The sequence below is a fragment of the Heliangelus exortis genome, chromosome 8 (assembly GCF_036169615.1).
Source record: "Heliangelus exortis chromosome 8, bHelExo1.hap1, whole genome shotgun sequence".
NCBI classification, from domain to species: Eukaryota; Metazoa; Chordata; class Aves; order Apodiformes; family Trochilidae; genus Heliangelus; species Heliangelus exortis.
Window position 1 is genome coordinate 19,422,871 of NC_092429.1, and position 14,292 is coordinate 19,437,162.

The window sequence follows — 14,292 nt, forward strand, 5'->3', positions numbered from 1 at the left end:
CAGAAGAGCAAAAAAGGCAGCTTTCTTACAAGTGAAACAGTCACGAGAAAAGCTATTTTCACTGCCTTTGGGAAAGGTACTTCTGAATTTAAAGAATACTGCAATAATCTAGTTATGTGATTTAAGATGAAATAGAAAGCTAAAGTATATGTTGTCACTTTTTTCTTTAATGAAATGCTATGCTTAAAAGTCTTCATTTGAAAATAATCTGTATGTGGGTTTTTTTTAAAAATAGCATCAGTTTGATGGTTAGAAAAAAAAGGTTCACAACATTCTTATAGCTGCCTGAATCTAGCTGAGATGTTATCCCTGCTTGCAAGACCAGTAATGCAGTTGAATGCAGTCCCCATAAGAATGCTGATGTATTTTATGTTTTTAGCCATTTTTGATTCCAGAAGACAAAGACAATTTTCTTGTGTATAAAATACTCCATTAAAAGAAGAAATTGAGAATACAATTGCATTGGTTTGTTCATTAACAAAAGCATAGAATTCTGCTTCCTCATATATATAAAGAATCAGATATGGTTTATATCAAATCAGATTTATTTATTGAATCAGATTCTATATGGTTTATTTCACCACAAACCCAGGTCTCCTTTAGCTTTCAGACATTTCTCTGTGTTGTTTCTCTATCAGTGTATCTTCTATCAGTGTGTTCCTGTCCTGTCCTGCTGTCTTTATCTCTACTTGTCATGTTTTCCCAGCTTCACTTTGCTGCCTGGATGTTTTTATGCACCTTTGTTTAGGGAAATGATTGTCCAGCTTTGGTGCAGCCCCATATTATTGTAGCTAGCTGATTCCACAAAGTAGCTCAATGACTTTTTACAACTTAAACTAAGGGTAAATCCAAAAGATTTATTCCAAGCTATAACTTTTGATCAAGACATTTTAAAGGACAATTTGCAACTTATTTCTTGCGTCTCTAAATTAGTTGTTTGAGCATAACAGAAATTCCTATTGAAGAAAAGTCACATTAAACTAGCAGTGGATGCATTTGAATCAGCTGTAAAAGTAAAGCACATATACAAAAAACTCAGAGTCAGATAAATTTTCTTAACAAAGAAGCAGTACCTCAGAGCCAGGAGAAGCTGGACTAAGCCAAGATTCCATCACAATTTGCCATGGAGTATTTACAATGAGGAAATACAAAGAATATGACTGTAGAACAAGGCATAAAGGACTTTTCTGAGCAGTAATTTCTCAGATAAACTGACCTTAAGAGGAGAGAGCTACTCTTTCTTAATTACTTTAAATTAAAATTCTTTTCTGTGTAGTGCTATTTAGGTCACCTGAGTATTTTAAAACAGTCAAAGATTTACAGTCAGATGTAATTACATCAAAATTTCCAAGGGATTTCCAGCTTTTCTCTGGAATTAATGCATAGCATAAGGATAGCTAACCAGAGTTTTGTTCATGACAGCATTTAAAACATAGTCTATACAAAATACAGGCATTCCAGATTTAACTTGCATGCTATTTCACAAGGGAAGAAGGCCAGAAATTCTAGTTATCTGATGTTTGAATTCTGTAACAGGTTATTGCTTTAAATCCAGACTAATGTTCCATAGCCAAAACCAGGGGGGGACGTTTGTTCTTTTGCTTCTGTGCAAAAGGAGCTGAGCCTTACCAAGTGTCTTCAGCTCCTTTAGCCATGGTGGGAAGTGGTGATGTGCACACTTTTGTGAGTTCCAGCCTAAGGATTACGTTATAGCAGAACAAGGCCTTACCCCTTGGTGGCCCTTAGTTTAGCTTCATTTTGGCAGTGATCCAGAAACTTTTCCAAAATTGGTATAGGTGTGGTTGGAATAGTTTTCCTTCTCCATTAGCTGCCCATAGCTAGTAAAAACACAGTCATTGTGATCAGGATGAGAGATTACAACAAGGATATAGTGGCTCCTCCACTCTCCAAGATACATGCACAATGACAATAAAAATAAAACTTGCATATTTTGTAGGTTCATGTTTCCTTCCTAGCCCTCGCCATCTTTCTGATGCTGTCCCTCAGTGGCACAGTCTCTCACAGAGGCCCCAAGATGGAGGAAGAAACTGTCTCTAAGCCTCAGACTCGAAGAAAATTACTTTTCTTTTAAAATAGCTAAGGGTGCTTTCAAGATGTTGATTATCTTTACATCCTGAAAATGTATGGGTTTTTTCAAACACAAAGACAAAGGTCTTTGTTCCTTTGTCAAATCCTGAACTCAAAAAGAACTTTTTTTTGGTGATTATGGCAATATTTTTTTTTTATTTAGAAAGATGTAATCTTAGTATGGAGATTTTAGATCCATCATTATATCATAGATGTCTAACAGCTCTTAGACTTGGGAAAAAAAAAAATTAAATTCCTCCCTTCCTCTTAAAGCAATTTTTGTTGAAGCTGAAGCTCCATCAGGTAAGGCATGCAAAGTGTGGAGCATTATAAAATATGGCCCTGGGGCCTTTTGTGTTATACCCATCGTGCTTGTCTTTTCCTTGTTATTATTCCATGATTTATGATGAGCTCATGAGATCTGCCAAGCTCATATTAATACCCATCATCCCATGCAAAAAACTCGTGTTGTGAAGAACTTCCCTATCTTCCCATGTGTCCCCTCATCTCAAGATGACAGTCTAGGTGATACTGTTCTAGTTCAATGAGCAACAGCCATGGATTCAGAAAACAACTACCTTGTTCCAGCCTTTCGTGCCAAAAGTCACAATACTCAAGTCTTATCACCATGAGAACAGCAGTGACTGTTGGAAAGGGGGAAGGAGGTGGTCAGGCATCGAAGAAGGAAAAAAGGATTTTAGGTCTGTTCCTGGGAGGAATAAAGCTGCATCACTCGCCACCACAGATTGTTTCACTTGCCACCCTAAGCCCAAGGAGCTGTCCCCTTTCCAAATGCCACACCAAATATCTGTCATTTTATGTTCAGCAGAGGCTGTGAAATCACACTTCAGCAACAACGTACTTAACAGAAACACAATAAGCTGGTAAATGAACAGTATGAATGGACAACACTGGTCTCCTTATTGCACTGTATTTTATCAAGTGCATTACCAGAGGCAGAGGCCTTCGTCATAAAAGGCCTTTTATGAAATATCCAAACCAAATCACCACAAAGGTGTACCTGTTTTTCATTACAGCAGTTTCCACAGACTGAGCATCATCCAAGGGCAAGCTGAAGGAGGACCTCGCAAAGAGGCAAGGTCACACGGGGAAAAGGGAGCAGTTCCTGGTGGGTTTGTGTGTGTGTATGTAATAAGACACACTGCAGTTCTTCACAACCTTGTGTTCAGGGATCGACCTCTCTTCAAAGAACTATTTCAAATGCTGACAGAATTGCGTTTATAAAACCAAACTTAGAGTAAGTCTCAGCAGGAGCGGTCTAGGTGCCTGTCTTATAAGGAAATCTTTAAAGCATAACAGTTGTGTACGTTTCCATATTTACCGGTTATCCCAGAGTCCTAAATCCACCGCGCTTGGCTGGAGCCCTGGACGGCACCCGGGGGCGGGAGCGGAGCTGAGGGGGCGGCGACGGCAGCGCTGCTACCGGGCCGGTGGACGCAGACTTGCAGCCCAGCCGCCGTCCCCCTGTCCCGGAAAAGCAGCCGGAGACTCGGAAAGAGAGAGAGGGGAAGAGGTGTGTTGGGTCTGAAAAGAGACACAGGGAGGGGAGCGCAACCGGGGCCGGGGTGGCCGGCGCAAGGGGACTGGGCCTCGCGAGGGGGAGCGCTGCCCAGCCTGAGGTGACCGCCGGCGGGAGGGGCACGGAGCTGCCTGAAGGGAGGCGGCAGTTCCCGCCCGCCCGATGAGCGCCCGCGAGCGCCGGCAGGCTGCGGGGCGGGGAGCGGCTGCTGCCCGGGGGCTCTGGCTCTCCCCCGTGTTCCCTCAGCGCGGTGCGGCCGCGGCGCTGGCGCTGCCCGCCGTCCCCCGCCGCCGCGGTAGCTGCGGGCAGGGCGGGGCGGCGGCGGAGCCACCGGCAGCGGCGGTTCGCGGGGCGGCGGCGGAGCCCTCGCCGCGGGGCAGGACGGAGCGGGCCGCCCGGCGGAACTCCTCGCTGCGCCAGGTGTAGAGCAGGGGATTGAAGGCCGAAAGGGAGCAGAGCAGCAGCCAACTGGTGGCCTGCAGCGCCGGCGGCGCCGGCCGCAGGAAGAAGCTCAGGAGGCTCACCCAGACCAGGGGTTGGGTGCCCAGCAGGAAGACGCAGCAGAGCAGCAGGACGGAGACGCTGCTGAGGCGGCGCTGGGCGCGGCGGGGCGGCGGCGGGGCGGCAGGGAAGGGCAGCTGGTGGAGCAGGTGGAAGTTGAGGACGCTGACCCGCTTGGCGCTGCCCCGCACCCGCCGCACGATGCCGAGGTAGCAGTGGAGCAGCAGCGCGGTCTGGCCCAGCACGGCCAGGGCGATGAGCAGGGCGGTGTAGCGAGAGCTGCTGTCCGACTGCCGCGGGGGCGGCTGCTGGGCAGAGCTCGAAGTCCAGAGCCCGGGCAGCAGCGGGACGAGGAGCAGGGCGAGGGCCCAGGAGAGCCCGATCATGCATCCCGTGTTCCTCCGCTGGTAGAGGGCCTGGTACACGCTGGGCAGCTTGGTGATGAGCACGTACCTGTTGAAGGCCACCAGCAGGTGAGAGGCCAGGGAGACAGTGAGGCCGAGGCTGAGGAGCCCGCCTCGGAGCAACCGGTACTCTGCCGAGCGAAGGGAGGAGGAGTTGGGAGGCAGCAGCCCCAGCACAGCCTCCTGGGGCATCCATAGGGCACACACGCTTAGGTCTGCCGCGCAGCCGTTCACAATGAAGGCATTGCTAGTTGTCTGCAGCTTCTTGAAAGAGAAGACTAAATAGATGACCATCACGTTGGATAAAGTCCCTGAGATAGCTAAGACTGCGTAGAGCAGCGACAGGAAGATGTGGGTCCCAGAGTCCTCCCAGAGCAAAAGCAGAGGAGAGCTGGCGCTCCAGGAAGAGGCGTTGGGCATCTCGCTAAGTGCAGCTCAGTTTTTACTTTGCTCTGTAAATCCCATCCTTGTCTGGATCAGAAGATGCTGCTGCAGAAGTGCCCTCACCAAGCACAAGGGAGGATGTGCAGCTGAGGTACTATAAGTCAGTTTTCAGTCATACAAGCCGCAAGGTGCAGAAAACGGAGTTTGCAGTAAGGATCCAGAGAACAGCAGTGTCCAAGGCAGGTAGATAGCAACAGATTCCATAGACTGTAGCTGGTGAAGGTGGGTCCATAGGGAGCAGATAGGTGTTAGCAGACCACAGCACGACTGAGAATTCTGTAGCTGTGAAAATGCCAAAAGCAGCAGCACCTTGCAATCAGCAGCAGAAACAGCAGCAACTGATAGAAAGCTTTGCAGTTTCTCCTGTGCCACAGTACGTACACAGTATATCATTCCAGGAAGATTCAGCCCTTCCACACTTCATGAATTATTCAGCAGATTTTTAACTTGCTAAATCAAGAGGAAAAAAAAAAAACCACCAAAACCTATCACGCTCCAGAAATACTGCAACTACAGTCTGACTCTTTTCTCTTTGCCTCACCAGTCTTCTGATTCTAAGCCATTTACAAAACTTTCATTAGCAGCAAGCTTCCAAACCAATATCAGTAACTTCTGCTGAAATACCATATATTTACTGTAAAATGTTCTCTGCTAAATACTAACTTAAATTGTTTGTTTTGGGTTTTTTTTTTTTCCTTTTTGTTAAGAGAAAGCACACTATGCTTCTGCAAGCTTTATTTTAGAGCTGGTCTAAAATAAAAATGTCCTTTCCAAATTATATCTTTTAATCATAATAGAGATGTAAGATCCTTGGTAAGACAGTACTTCTTACTTGATAAAGCTTGTCCTTAATCTACATAACCTGCATTTCTTCAAACTTAGCTTGTCTAAGCCTGCTGGAAATTCTCCATCATCAGCCTGCTAGAGGTGAATGCTAGTGTTAAGTCCACAGGTAAAACAAACTGTAGCATTTAAACAATCTCACACCAAAATTCAGAGCACAAGTTCCCACAGAGGTGAATGGCAGGTTCTTAGCTGGACTAAAAGCTGAAGAGGGCTTAACAGTCCCTTCCCAAACAGAGTTAGTATTGGGTGGGATTTCCCCAAGGAACTCAACAGTGCTTTTACTCAAATAAGGACAAAATATTAACTGGCCTTACCCTGGACAAGATTTTTAAGAAAATGGGTAAAGGAACTTAAATTTCCTCTAAAAGCTCTCCAGAAAAGGAATTCTGAATAACTTCATGGTGCATTTAGGATAAAGCTGCTTTTGAAGGTTGGTTATGTGGGCTACAGAAATAAGCAATTTCAGCTAATGAAGCATGACCTATATGTTGACCAGAGGTATCTTTATAAGGTGTTTTTAGGTGTTGTTAAGCTCACAAAGCTAACAAATGACAATGTCAAAATAATATGTTGGGATGCAGTTAGATAATGAAGTCAATTTGTGTGGGTCAATCTGTTGCAACACAGCACGTACTTTATTTGAAAGAAGGACTCATGTTTGTAATTGAAGGGACTATTGATACCAATGTGGATTTGTTACAAACACAAATACCTATGGTCTTTTTTAATTAATTAGATCGCTCATGTTCTTGAAGACATAAACTGAGTGATTTATGTGATCAGGCCCTTAATTATCCACATTTTTTGCCTGCTGCACTTTGCAGTGTAGAGCTAATCAAGTGTCAAACCTTTTGAGGCCTTTCATTGTTTAACTGTCAGTAGGGAACAGTTATTATAGAAACTAAAATCCTCCTCTTTCTGCAGTACTGTAATTGAAAAATATTCTCTAAATCTGTAAAAAGGAGTATCTCCCTACCCAACAAGCTTCATAAAGCATACTTCAAAGGGATGATTATCAGTTTTATAAGGCATTAGCCACAAAATCATAGGCCCAGCCAAGGCATCTAGATTTTGATATGTTTATCAAACCTCTTTTTAAAGATCTCATGTGCTAGAGTTTGTTTTTCCCAGAACAAGGATATATATAAATATATGAAGCAACAGAAATGCTAAAATTGAAGGATAAGAGGACATCTTACCAGGTATCTCTTTGTACCTGATCTGAAACAAATGTCAAGGTATTTTATAAACTACAAGGTTCTAAAGACCTCCCTGAACTTTCACTGTCCCAAAACCTGCTATTGTTATAGAATATTGGCTACATTTATTGCTAATTTTTAAGAACAAAAATTACATTGTAAATTAGGTGGCATTTACTGGAATTCACATGGAAAAAAACGTTAAAAAAAGATGTTAAAAAGATGTTAAATGTAGAAGAAGGCTGAGGGAGAGGTTGATACCTACATACCAGAAACTTTTAAATTAACCCTTCTTATTTTTATTTACTTTACACATCCCAATCAACATCCATTAATTGTAGTGGCAGAAGCCTTTGCATTTTTTATATTAGACAACACTAGAATTTGGGCAACTTCTAAAGCATCTGCTCTATTTCTGGCTTTGCCATTCCTTCATAGTGACTATAACAGTTAAAGAACTGTCCACATCATCTATTGCAGTATAGATTTATCTGACAGGGTCATAAAGATAAATAATTATGAAACTCCATAAATTGGCTTAAAATTTGCAGCAGAGTTACAGCGTTAGAACCATTGGTGACTAGTTTTTAATTGAGGGAAGAGTAAAAAGCTGAATGAAAGCATGATGGTTTAAGTTCTTATGGACAAAGACCTTGCTGTTGTTGAGACTAAACAACCTGTTGGGTGTGCAAAAAGACAAGGTATATTAGACCTTTAACAAGGGTCCTTGACCAGGAAAAGTTTCTGCAATTCAGACACAGCTTTTAAATGACAGTATTTTGAAGTATAACCTTTACATCATATTGTGAACATGTTGATTCAATACTTGACGTTATACAGAACAAATACAAGAGGGTGAGATAGAGAGATCTGTTATAAAAGATACTTCTGGCACTAATGTCTTTTTGCAATGTGATCTTATTTATAAATACATTGAATGCTTTAGAAGAAGGTGATTTTGAAAAGCTATTTTCAATTAGGGATCTAAACATACTAGCTTACATCAGAAGATCTAAGTAAGAAAAGTCAAGAAACAACAAAGCTTGCTGATATAGGCATTTTATTACCAATTAGCTGTATGTATATATATCTACATTTCAAAATTAAACAATATTTTATTAAGGAAAACTATTTATATCAAAGTACAAGACAGAATTCTTTATAAGAGGTAGAAGTACCCTACCATTAATCTACAATTCATATACAGAATATTGTATATATATGCACACACATATGCTACTTTGTGTGTGTATATGTTACATATACACAATTGTGAAAACAGTACAGTTTTGCATGTAAATTTTATTCAGTCTTACATAGCTGCTCTCAGTATTGCTTATTACCACTTTCAGTACAACTTTCCATAGCAGTTTGAGATCTGGACTTTATTTAAAAATAACGTGGCACTTCATCTTAACTTCAGTTGTAAAGCAAATGCAGGGCGTTCCCTGGACTTCGGGAACCAAGACAATTCAACCAAGTTTTATTTTCAAGTTTCTGCAGGTATTGGGGAAAACTCAGAGGTAACAAATTGTTGTGGTTTTGTTGCCTACATTAGTGGTAAATCAAGTCATCACAGCTGCTCACAGTTTTTTGCTTACTATGCACTTAAAGAGCTCTGAACTGTAACACCACTTCATTCTGAGCCTCATTCCTAATTGCACCTCATTAAACTATATGCTAAAGAGCATCTGTACCCCTGACAAAACCAGTCTGTAATAGGGTTACCTTAGCTCTATGTTTAATAATAGCTTTCAAATTAAGTAGTGTCCAATTGATAAGTGAAAATTTAATATGCTTTCCACATTTACTTCAGATCCTTCAGTTTCACATTCACTTTGCTAGTGAAACTGTACACACATTGGCAAATGTAGGCTTAAAACAGGTAAGTATGCAGCACTGCCAAGTTCACTGTACATACACATTCTTATGAATCTAAGATTCTACCTTCATTTTTGCAGTCTATATTGCATAGCAAAATTTAACGTTCTACACTGAAAATAAAAAAGTTAAAACATTCCTTTAAGACAAACTGAAAGTGTTAATTGTACAATTCAGTCATTAAACAGATTACTTTCTCTTTGCAATGGAAGACGTAAGGTTACATTTAATGTCAACACCTGTTTTCCCTTTATTTTTCTTCTATAGCATTTCTTTATGAAAGACTATCAGCTGGAAGTGGAAAGCCCTTTCAGTTGATTGTGTGATAAGTAGTCTCTCACTAGTTAGACTTCCATTAGGTTACCAGAAGATTAGTGAAAAAGTAATTACATTAAGTTTTTAGCAATAACGATGAACCCATAAAACAAGAAAAACATCTTGTTCATAAAAAAAATTTCATATTTGATAAACATGTAAAAACGCTTTAAAATACAGTTTTGTAACAAAGTGAACGCTAAATTAAAATATATTCTAATTTTTCCATAATTTTAATATGTATATTGCTTACCAAAATATTCTATTAGGACATATTTTAACACTGTACACAACTTAATAAAAGTCATTAGAAATATATTCAAGCTGTCTCAACATTTAAAATTTAAATCTGTATATAACATGGGGTAAAATTATTTCCATAAATTCAACATCAGTGCTTCTGCAGTAGTCATTAACAAGAAATTTCTGCCTGTTAAGAAGTCTCCTCTTGATATTAAGGTTTTAATATGCCTTGTATTGAAGATTCCTTCCCTGAGTTAGCAGCTCCTTCATTAAGCTCTTCTCCTTCATGAAGGACTTGATTTTAAAGCTCAACAGGTTTCACCAAAGCATCAAGGCTTTAGTACTGAACATATTCAGACTGAAGGGACTGTTCAGAGAAGAAAAAATTATTAAAACTCACTGTGGAGGTCACACTTGTATATTATATACACTTAGCACTTAAAGACAATGAGTAGAGAAAGGACAGGAAGAAGATAAATAAACAGTTGGAGGGGGGGCCTGAATCTCTGCATTGGTAAAGATGACTAAAATAGAAGAAATTAAAAACCTGTATAAAGTCCATCAACTTTCCTGTAGCTGCATTTACTTTTGCAAACTAAATTCTAGAGATTCTTGAAGAAAAGTATTACAAATCCTTAAAAACACCACTTTAAAACAATACCTTAAAAATGTGTTGGAAAAACAGGATTACAGTTTGTAAAACTGAATACTTTCCATTTATCTTGAATGAGAATCAAAGTGCTACTGCAAAAAATACAGCATACTTTAGATGTTAATTCAGGTCATGAGATAAGTAGCATATATGGTTTAGTTAATTACTGAGAAAAAAAGAGTTACAGTAATATAATTATGCACATGAATAAATTTAGGAATGATTACTAAAAGCAGATGAGAACGAAGCACTGTAAAATGGTCCATGTGGATTAGTAAGCAGTCAGTAAAATTAAGAGGAAAGCATAACCTGGTCTACTCTATTTACATTTCTGGTTCTACCGAAGTCTAAGGTTTTATTGTAATGTAATTAATTTTTTTAGACAGCATCCAAACGTTACCTCCTATACAGATGTGTTCAGGCAGTCATTCTGATGAATAAAAAGTCTTATCATACTGTATTAGTATGATCATAAAAAGCAAACAAAAAACCTAAATTATATTTTAAAACTATCAATTTGTTAGAATTTGAAAGAACTACTGGAGATCAACATGCATCCCAGGAAAGCTCAGCACCTTGGAGCCATCAACTCCATTTTCCTGCTATTCTTAACTAACTCTTTGGCATCCACAGTAAAACCTATTAGTAAAAGTGCAGAATAAATACATAAAATGTCAGAGTTCTAACTAACACCACAATACTACTTCTTTCTTTATCTTAAGTCTCAGAATATTTTGCCTCAGAATATTTTTCCAATGTTTTCTTTTAAATGCATTCTCACATCGTGAAGATCTGAGACCATCTGCATATTCTTTCCTAGGCTGAAAAAGAAGTGCTGTCAGAATATAGAGATTTGAATACCACTGACTGAAAAGGGTCTGGTTTTAGTACTGAAGGGATTCAACATGAAAGGAATAATTTAATAGAAAATACTGTAATACTTAACAGATATAACAAGTAGTTTTTAATTACAAGCTCAGGGTCACCATGGAATACACGATCATAGCACCTCATTTTTCCCCATTCAAATGGGGAGCATTTGTAGAGCTATTACATCTCTAAGAGTGAGGCAGAAGGAACAGCCCTTCATTAATGACTTGAAACTTCTGCTTTCTTAATGATCCTCAAAGCTTTCTCATTTTCAGAAGTGCATTTTAAGAACTGGAAAGACAGTTGCACTTAAGAGCAGTATTTGAAATCAATTCTTCAAAACTGATTTCTAGGTAAAGCTGATTAACAAAAACCATATTAACAAACAACTATGAACAGCAACCCTTTACTTAACAGACAGTAGTAACCAGAAATGCTACATCATGATTTAAACAAACAAGCAAACTGTAAATTCAAGATCATGAAAATTCTTGAAATTGTTAGGAATCCAAGTTACAAAAATACAGAAAAAAAGTAATGGCAACAGAGCACAGATTACTTGGAAACAAGATAGCATGTTTTCTTACTTGCTATTACAGATGGGTAACCAGGGTATATTTCTCTACTTGAAAAGAAATAAAATAAGTTTTTTAGTGTGTTCCCACCCTGACCATAGCTCTACTTCACATAGCAATGATTTCTAACTATGTTTCAAAGCCTTTCTGAATATGGGGAAGAATTAAATCTAAGTAGCTTTTTTTCCTTTTACTAAAGACATGGTGATAGCCATAACAACTACGCTGTTGTAAAGTATACAGCCTCATCTTTTGAGTCTGAAAAATGAAATTAGAGCAGGGGAGGCTTGTTTCTTTTGCTTGTTTGTTGTTGTTGCAACAGGAGTGTTTCAGCAGGCAGTAATTTCCTGAGAATACACAAGATCCACTAATATAAATCAGAATATATTATAGAAAATGCATGCACACTTGAAGTGATCCTTTGAGTCCATTAAATTTACAGATTAGTAAGGCACACTACTGTCTCTTTCTGCAAAGGCTGTCCTGTATTCATTAATGATAAATTCTTATACAGAAAAACTTCTACAACTATGAAGATCATGTATAAGTATTTTAAAATACTGCTACATTTCTCAGTTTTTTGCAATTTTTCTAGCTTGCCAGTTTCCATGACAGCTATAGAAGCAAAGGATGACTCATCTTAAGACTACCCAGTTATATGCTCTTAAATAAAAATACATTTTCAAGAGTGATACTTGGATTTAAATCTATTTTAAGGATCAGGTGAAAGCCTTATTGTCATTCCTTAAATGTGATTCTACTCAATAAGAATATTTCTGCAAATTAAAAATGCTCGAGATTCTGTTCAATCCAGATATCTAATTTTTAAAGTCTGTGAATAAAACATTTCTCTGTTTGCCTGGAATGGCAAGTTCTAGGAAAATCAAGATTTTCATGTTCATCAGCATGCAACATCATAAGTATGATAAAAAAGAAGTGGACTGTAAGCTTATTCCAATGAAGACCAAATACCACTAGGGAAAAATACATGGCTGATAACAAGAGGAAGTAATTATCATGTTTTTTGATTTGTTTTAAATGAAACATGGAACAATAGCATTAATAACTTCTTTTTTTACACTTTCATTACAAAACAGTTAAAGAGACTAATTAATAACTTTCTTTTCCATACTGAAGAAAAAAAAAGTATTTTCATTGCATAAAAATGAAGTTCCTATTTTGCTCACTAGTAAGATAAAGGACCATTAAATCTATCTTAAGCTGCTCCTGCAGTATTTAAACAGAGAAATAAGAGTAGTAAGATGATTTTCTGAAATAGATTACAATTACAGATGACTAAGTTAATATCTTACTCAGGTGAGATTCTCCTTATAAGAGGAATATAATTAATATTATTCAAGAGTTTTTTGATAAGGTACATGAATAAACTGTGTATGTAATAAACTTCTGTCAGATACATTATCTGATGTGCTCCAACTAGAAAAAAGTGCAGTGCAATGCAAACACTTCTAGTAACACAACTAAGATTTGGCTGAAGAGACTTCCAACTCTTCTAATGCAGTGAAGTGGAAATCAATAAACAGAATGCTAGAACTGGAATTAAGGCCTGATGCTAGTCTGTTTTCCTCATGAGATCACTGGCAAGGACCATCAAAAGCACAATAGCTGGATGCCAGTGGTTTAAGTGGTAAGACAAAACAATCTTCCTAGGTTGGCTAATTGGTCTCACACTAAGAAGAGAGGAAGAAAAAAAAGATGCTTTGACAGGCCCAAACACAGAGTTCCACATAAAAAGCAAAGGAAACCCTAACCAAAACAAAAACAAAAACCCCAACAAACCACACACAAAAACGAAACAAAAACCAGAAACAAACCAAAACAGGGAATGCAGGACACTGGACTAAAATACAAGTCAGGATATTCTGGATGGCAAGAACTAATTCTTGCTAACACAAGCTATGGATTTCTAAGCAGGAGAGCACTGAGTGGCAGCTTTCTGGACCTGAAAAGTGAATGTTAGTGTTGCATCTACTTCTTGAAAAATATATTTCAAAAACTGTTAAAAGCATTTGAACACTTTCCAAAAGGCTCTTTGAGCCAACTTAGCTTTTCAAAACACAGTTGATTTGAAATGACTAGCATGAAGTATCTTCATGACAAAAAAAATAAGGTAATAAGGGATTATAGCAGAGACTTAATAAAGAAGGGCAGCAAGTTTCGGATTAAAAAGATTAAACTTCAGATTAAGCTTTGAAGCATAACTGTATTCAACCAGTGGGACCAATTATCGGGAAAATATGTATTGTCTTCAAAATAAATCACCATCAAGATGGATCTGTATTAGCCAGTAAGTCTCTTACTAGTCAGCTCACTACCAGTGAGAGAGCCTTTCAAGATTAAATGACCAAATAATCTACTCTTGTCTTAAACATCACCTCATCACAGTAACTGCACTCAACTCAGTCCATTGTGCATAAAATGTATAAAAATTTAATGCACTCCACTATGATTATGATAGGTGCACAGGGACATAGAGTATATTTAGAAGCACATGTAACATTCAGGACATAGAATCAAAGAATAGTTTGGGTTGGGAAGGATCTTAAAGATCATCTAGTTCCAACCCCACTGCCATGGGCAGGGATACTTCCCACTAAATCAGGTTGCTCAAAGCCCCATCCAACCAACCTGGCCTTGAACACTCCAGGGAGGGGGCATCCACAGCTTCTTTGGGCAGCCTGGGCCTCACCCTCACAGTAAAAGATTTCTTCCT

General features: G+C 39.0%; 2 protein-coding genes across 6 annotated transcripts in view; both read right to left on the minus strand.

Moving 5' to 3' along the window:
- Window positions 1–3,758: 3,758 nt before the first annotated feature.
- Window positions 3,759–5,030, minus strand: GPR88 (G protein-coupled receptor 88). The gene has a single exon (XM_071750946.1). It carries the CDS (start codon window positions 4,951–4,953, stop codon window positions 3,871–3,873), a length of 1,083 nt encoding a protein of 360 aa, XP_071607047.1. The 5' UTR covers window positions 4,954–5,030; the 3' UTR covers window positions 3,759–3,870.
- A 3,035-nt stretch (window positions 5,031–8,065) lies between these two features.
- The window catches only part of CDC14A (cell division cycle 14A), a 58,217-nt gene continuing 51,990 nt past the window's right edge, over window positions 8,066–14,292 (minus strand). For all 5 annotated transcript variants that reach the window (XM_071750938.1, XM_071750939.1, XM_071750940.1 and 2 more), the window contains one exon: window positions 8,066–9,828. In XM_071750938.1, coding sequence (XP_071607039.1) covers window positions 9,815–9,828 — 14 coding nt within the window. In that variant the 3' untranslated portion in view covers window positions 8,066–9,814. The remainder of the gene's footprint in view (window positions 9,829–14,292) is intronic.

Excerpts from the sequence above, each read along its gene's own strand:
- GPR88 (XM_071750946.1), bottom strand. The coding sequence starts at position 4,953 with ATGCCCAACGCCTCTTCCTGGAGCGCCAGCTCTCCTCTGCTTTTGCTC.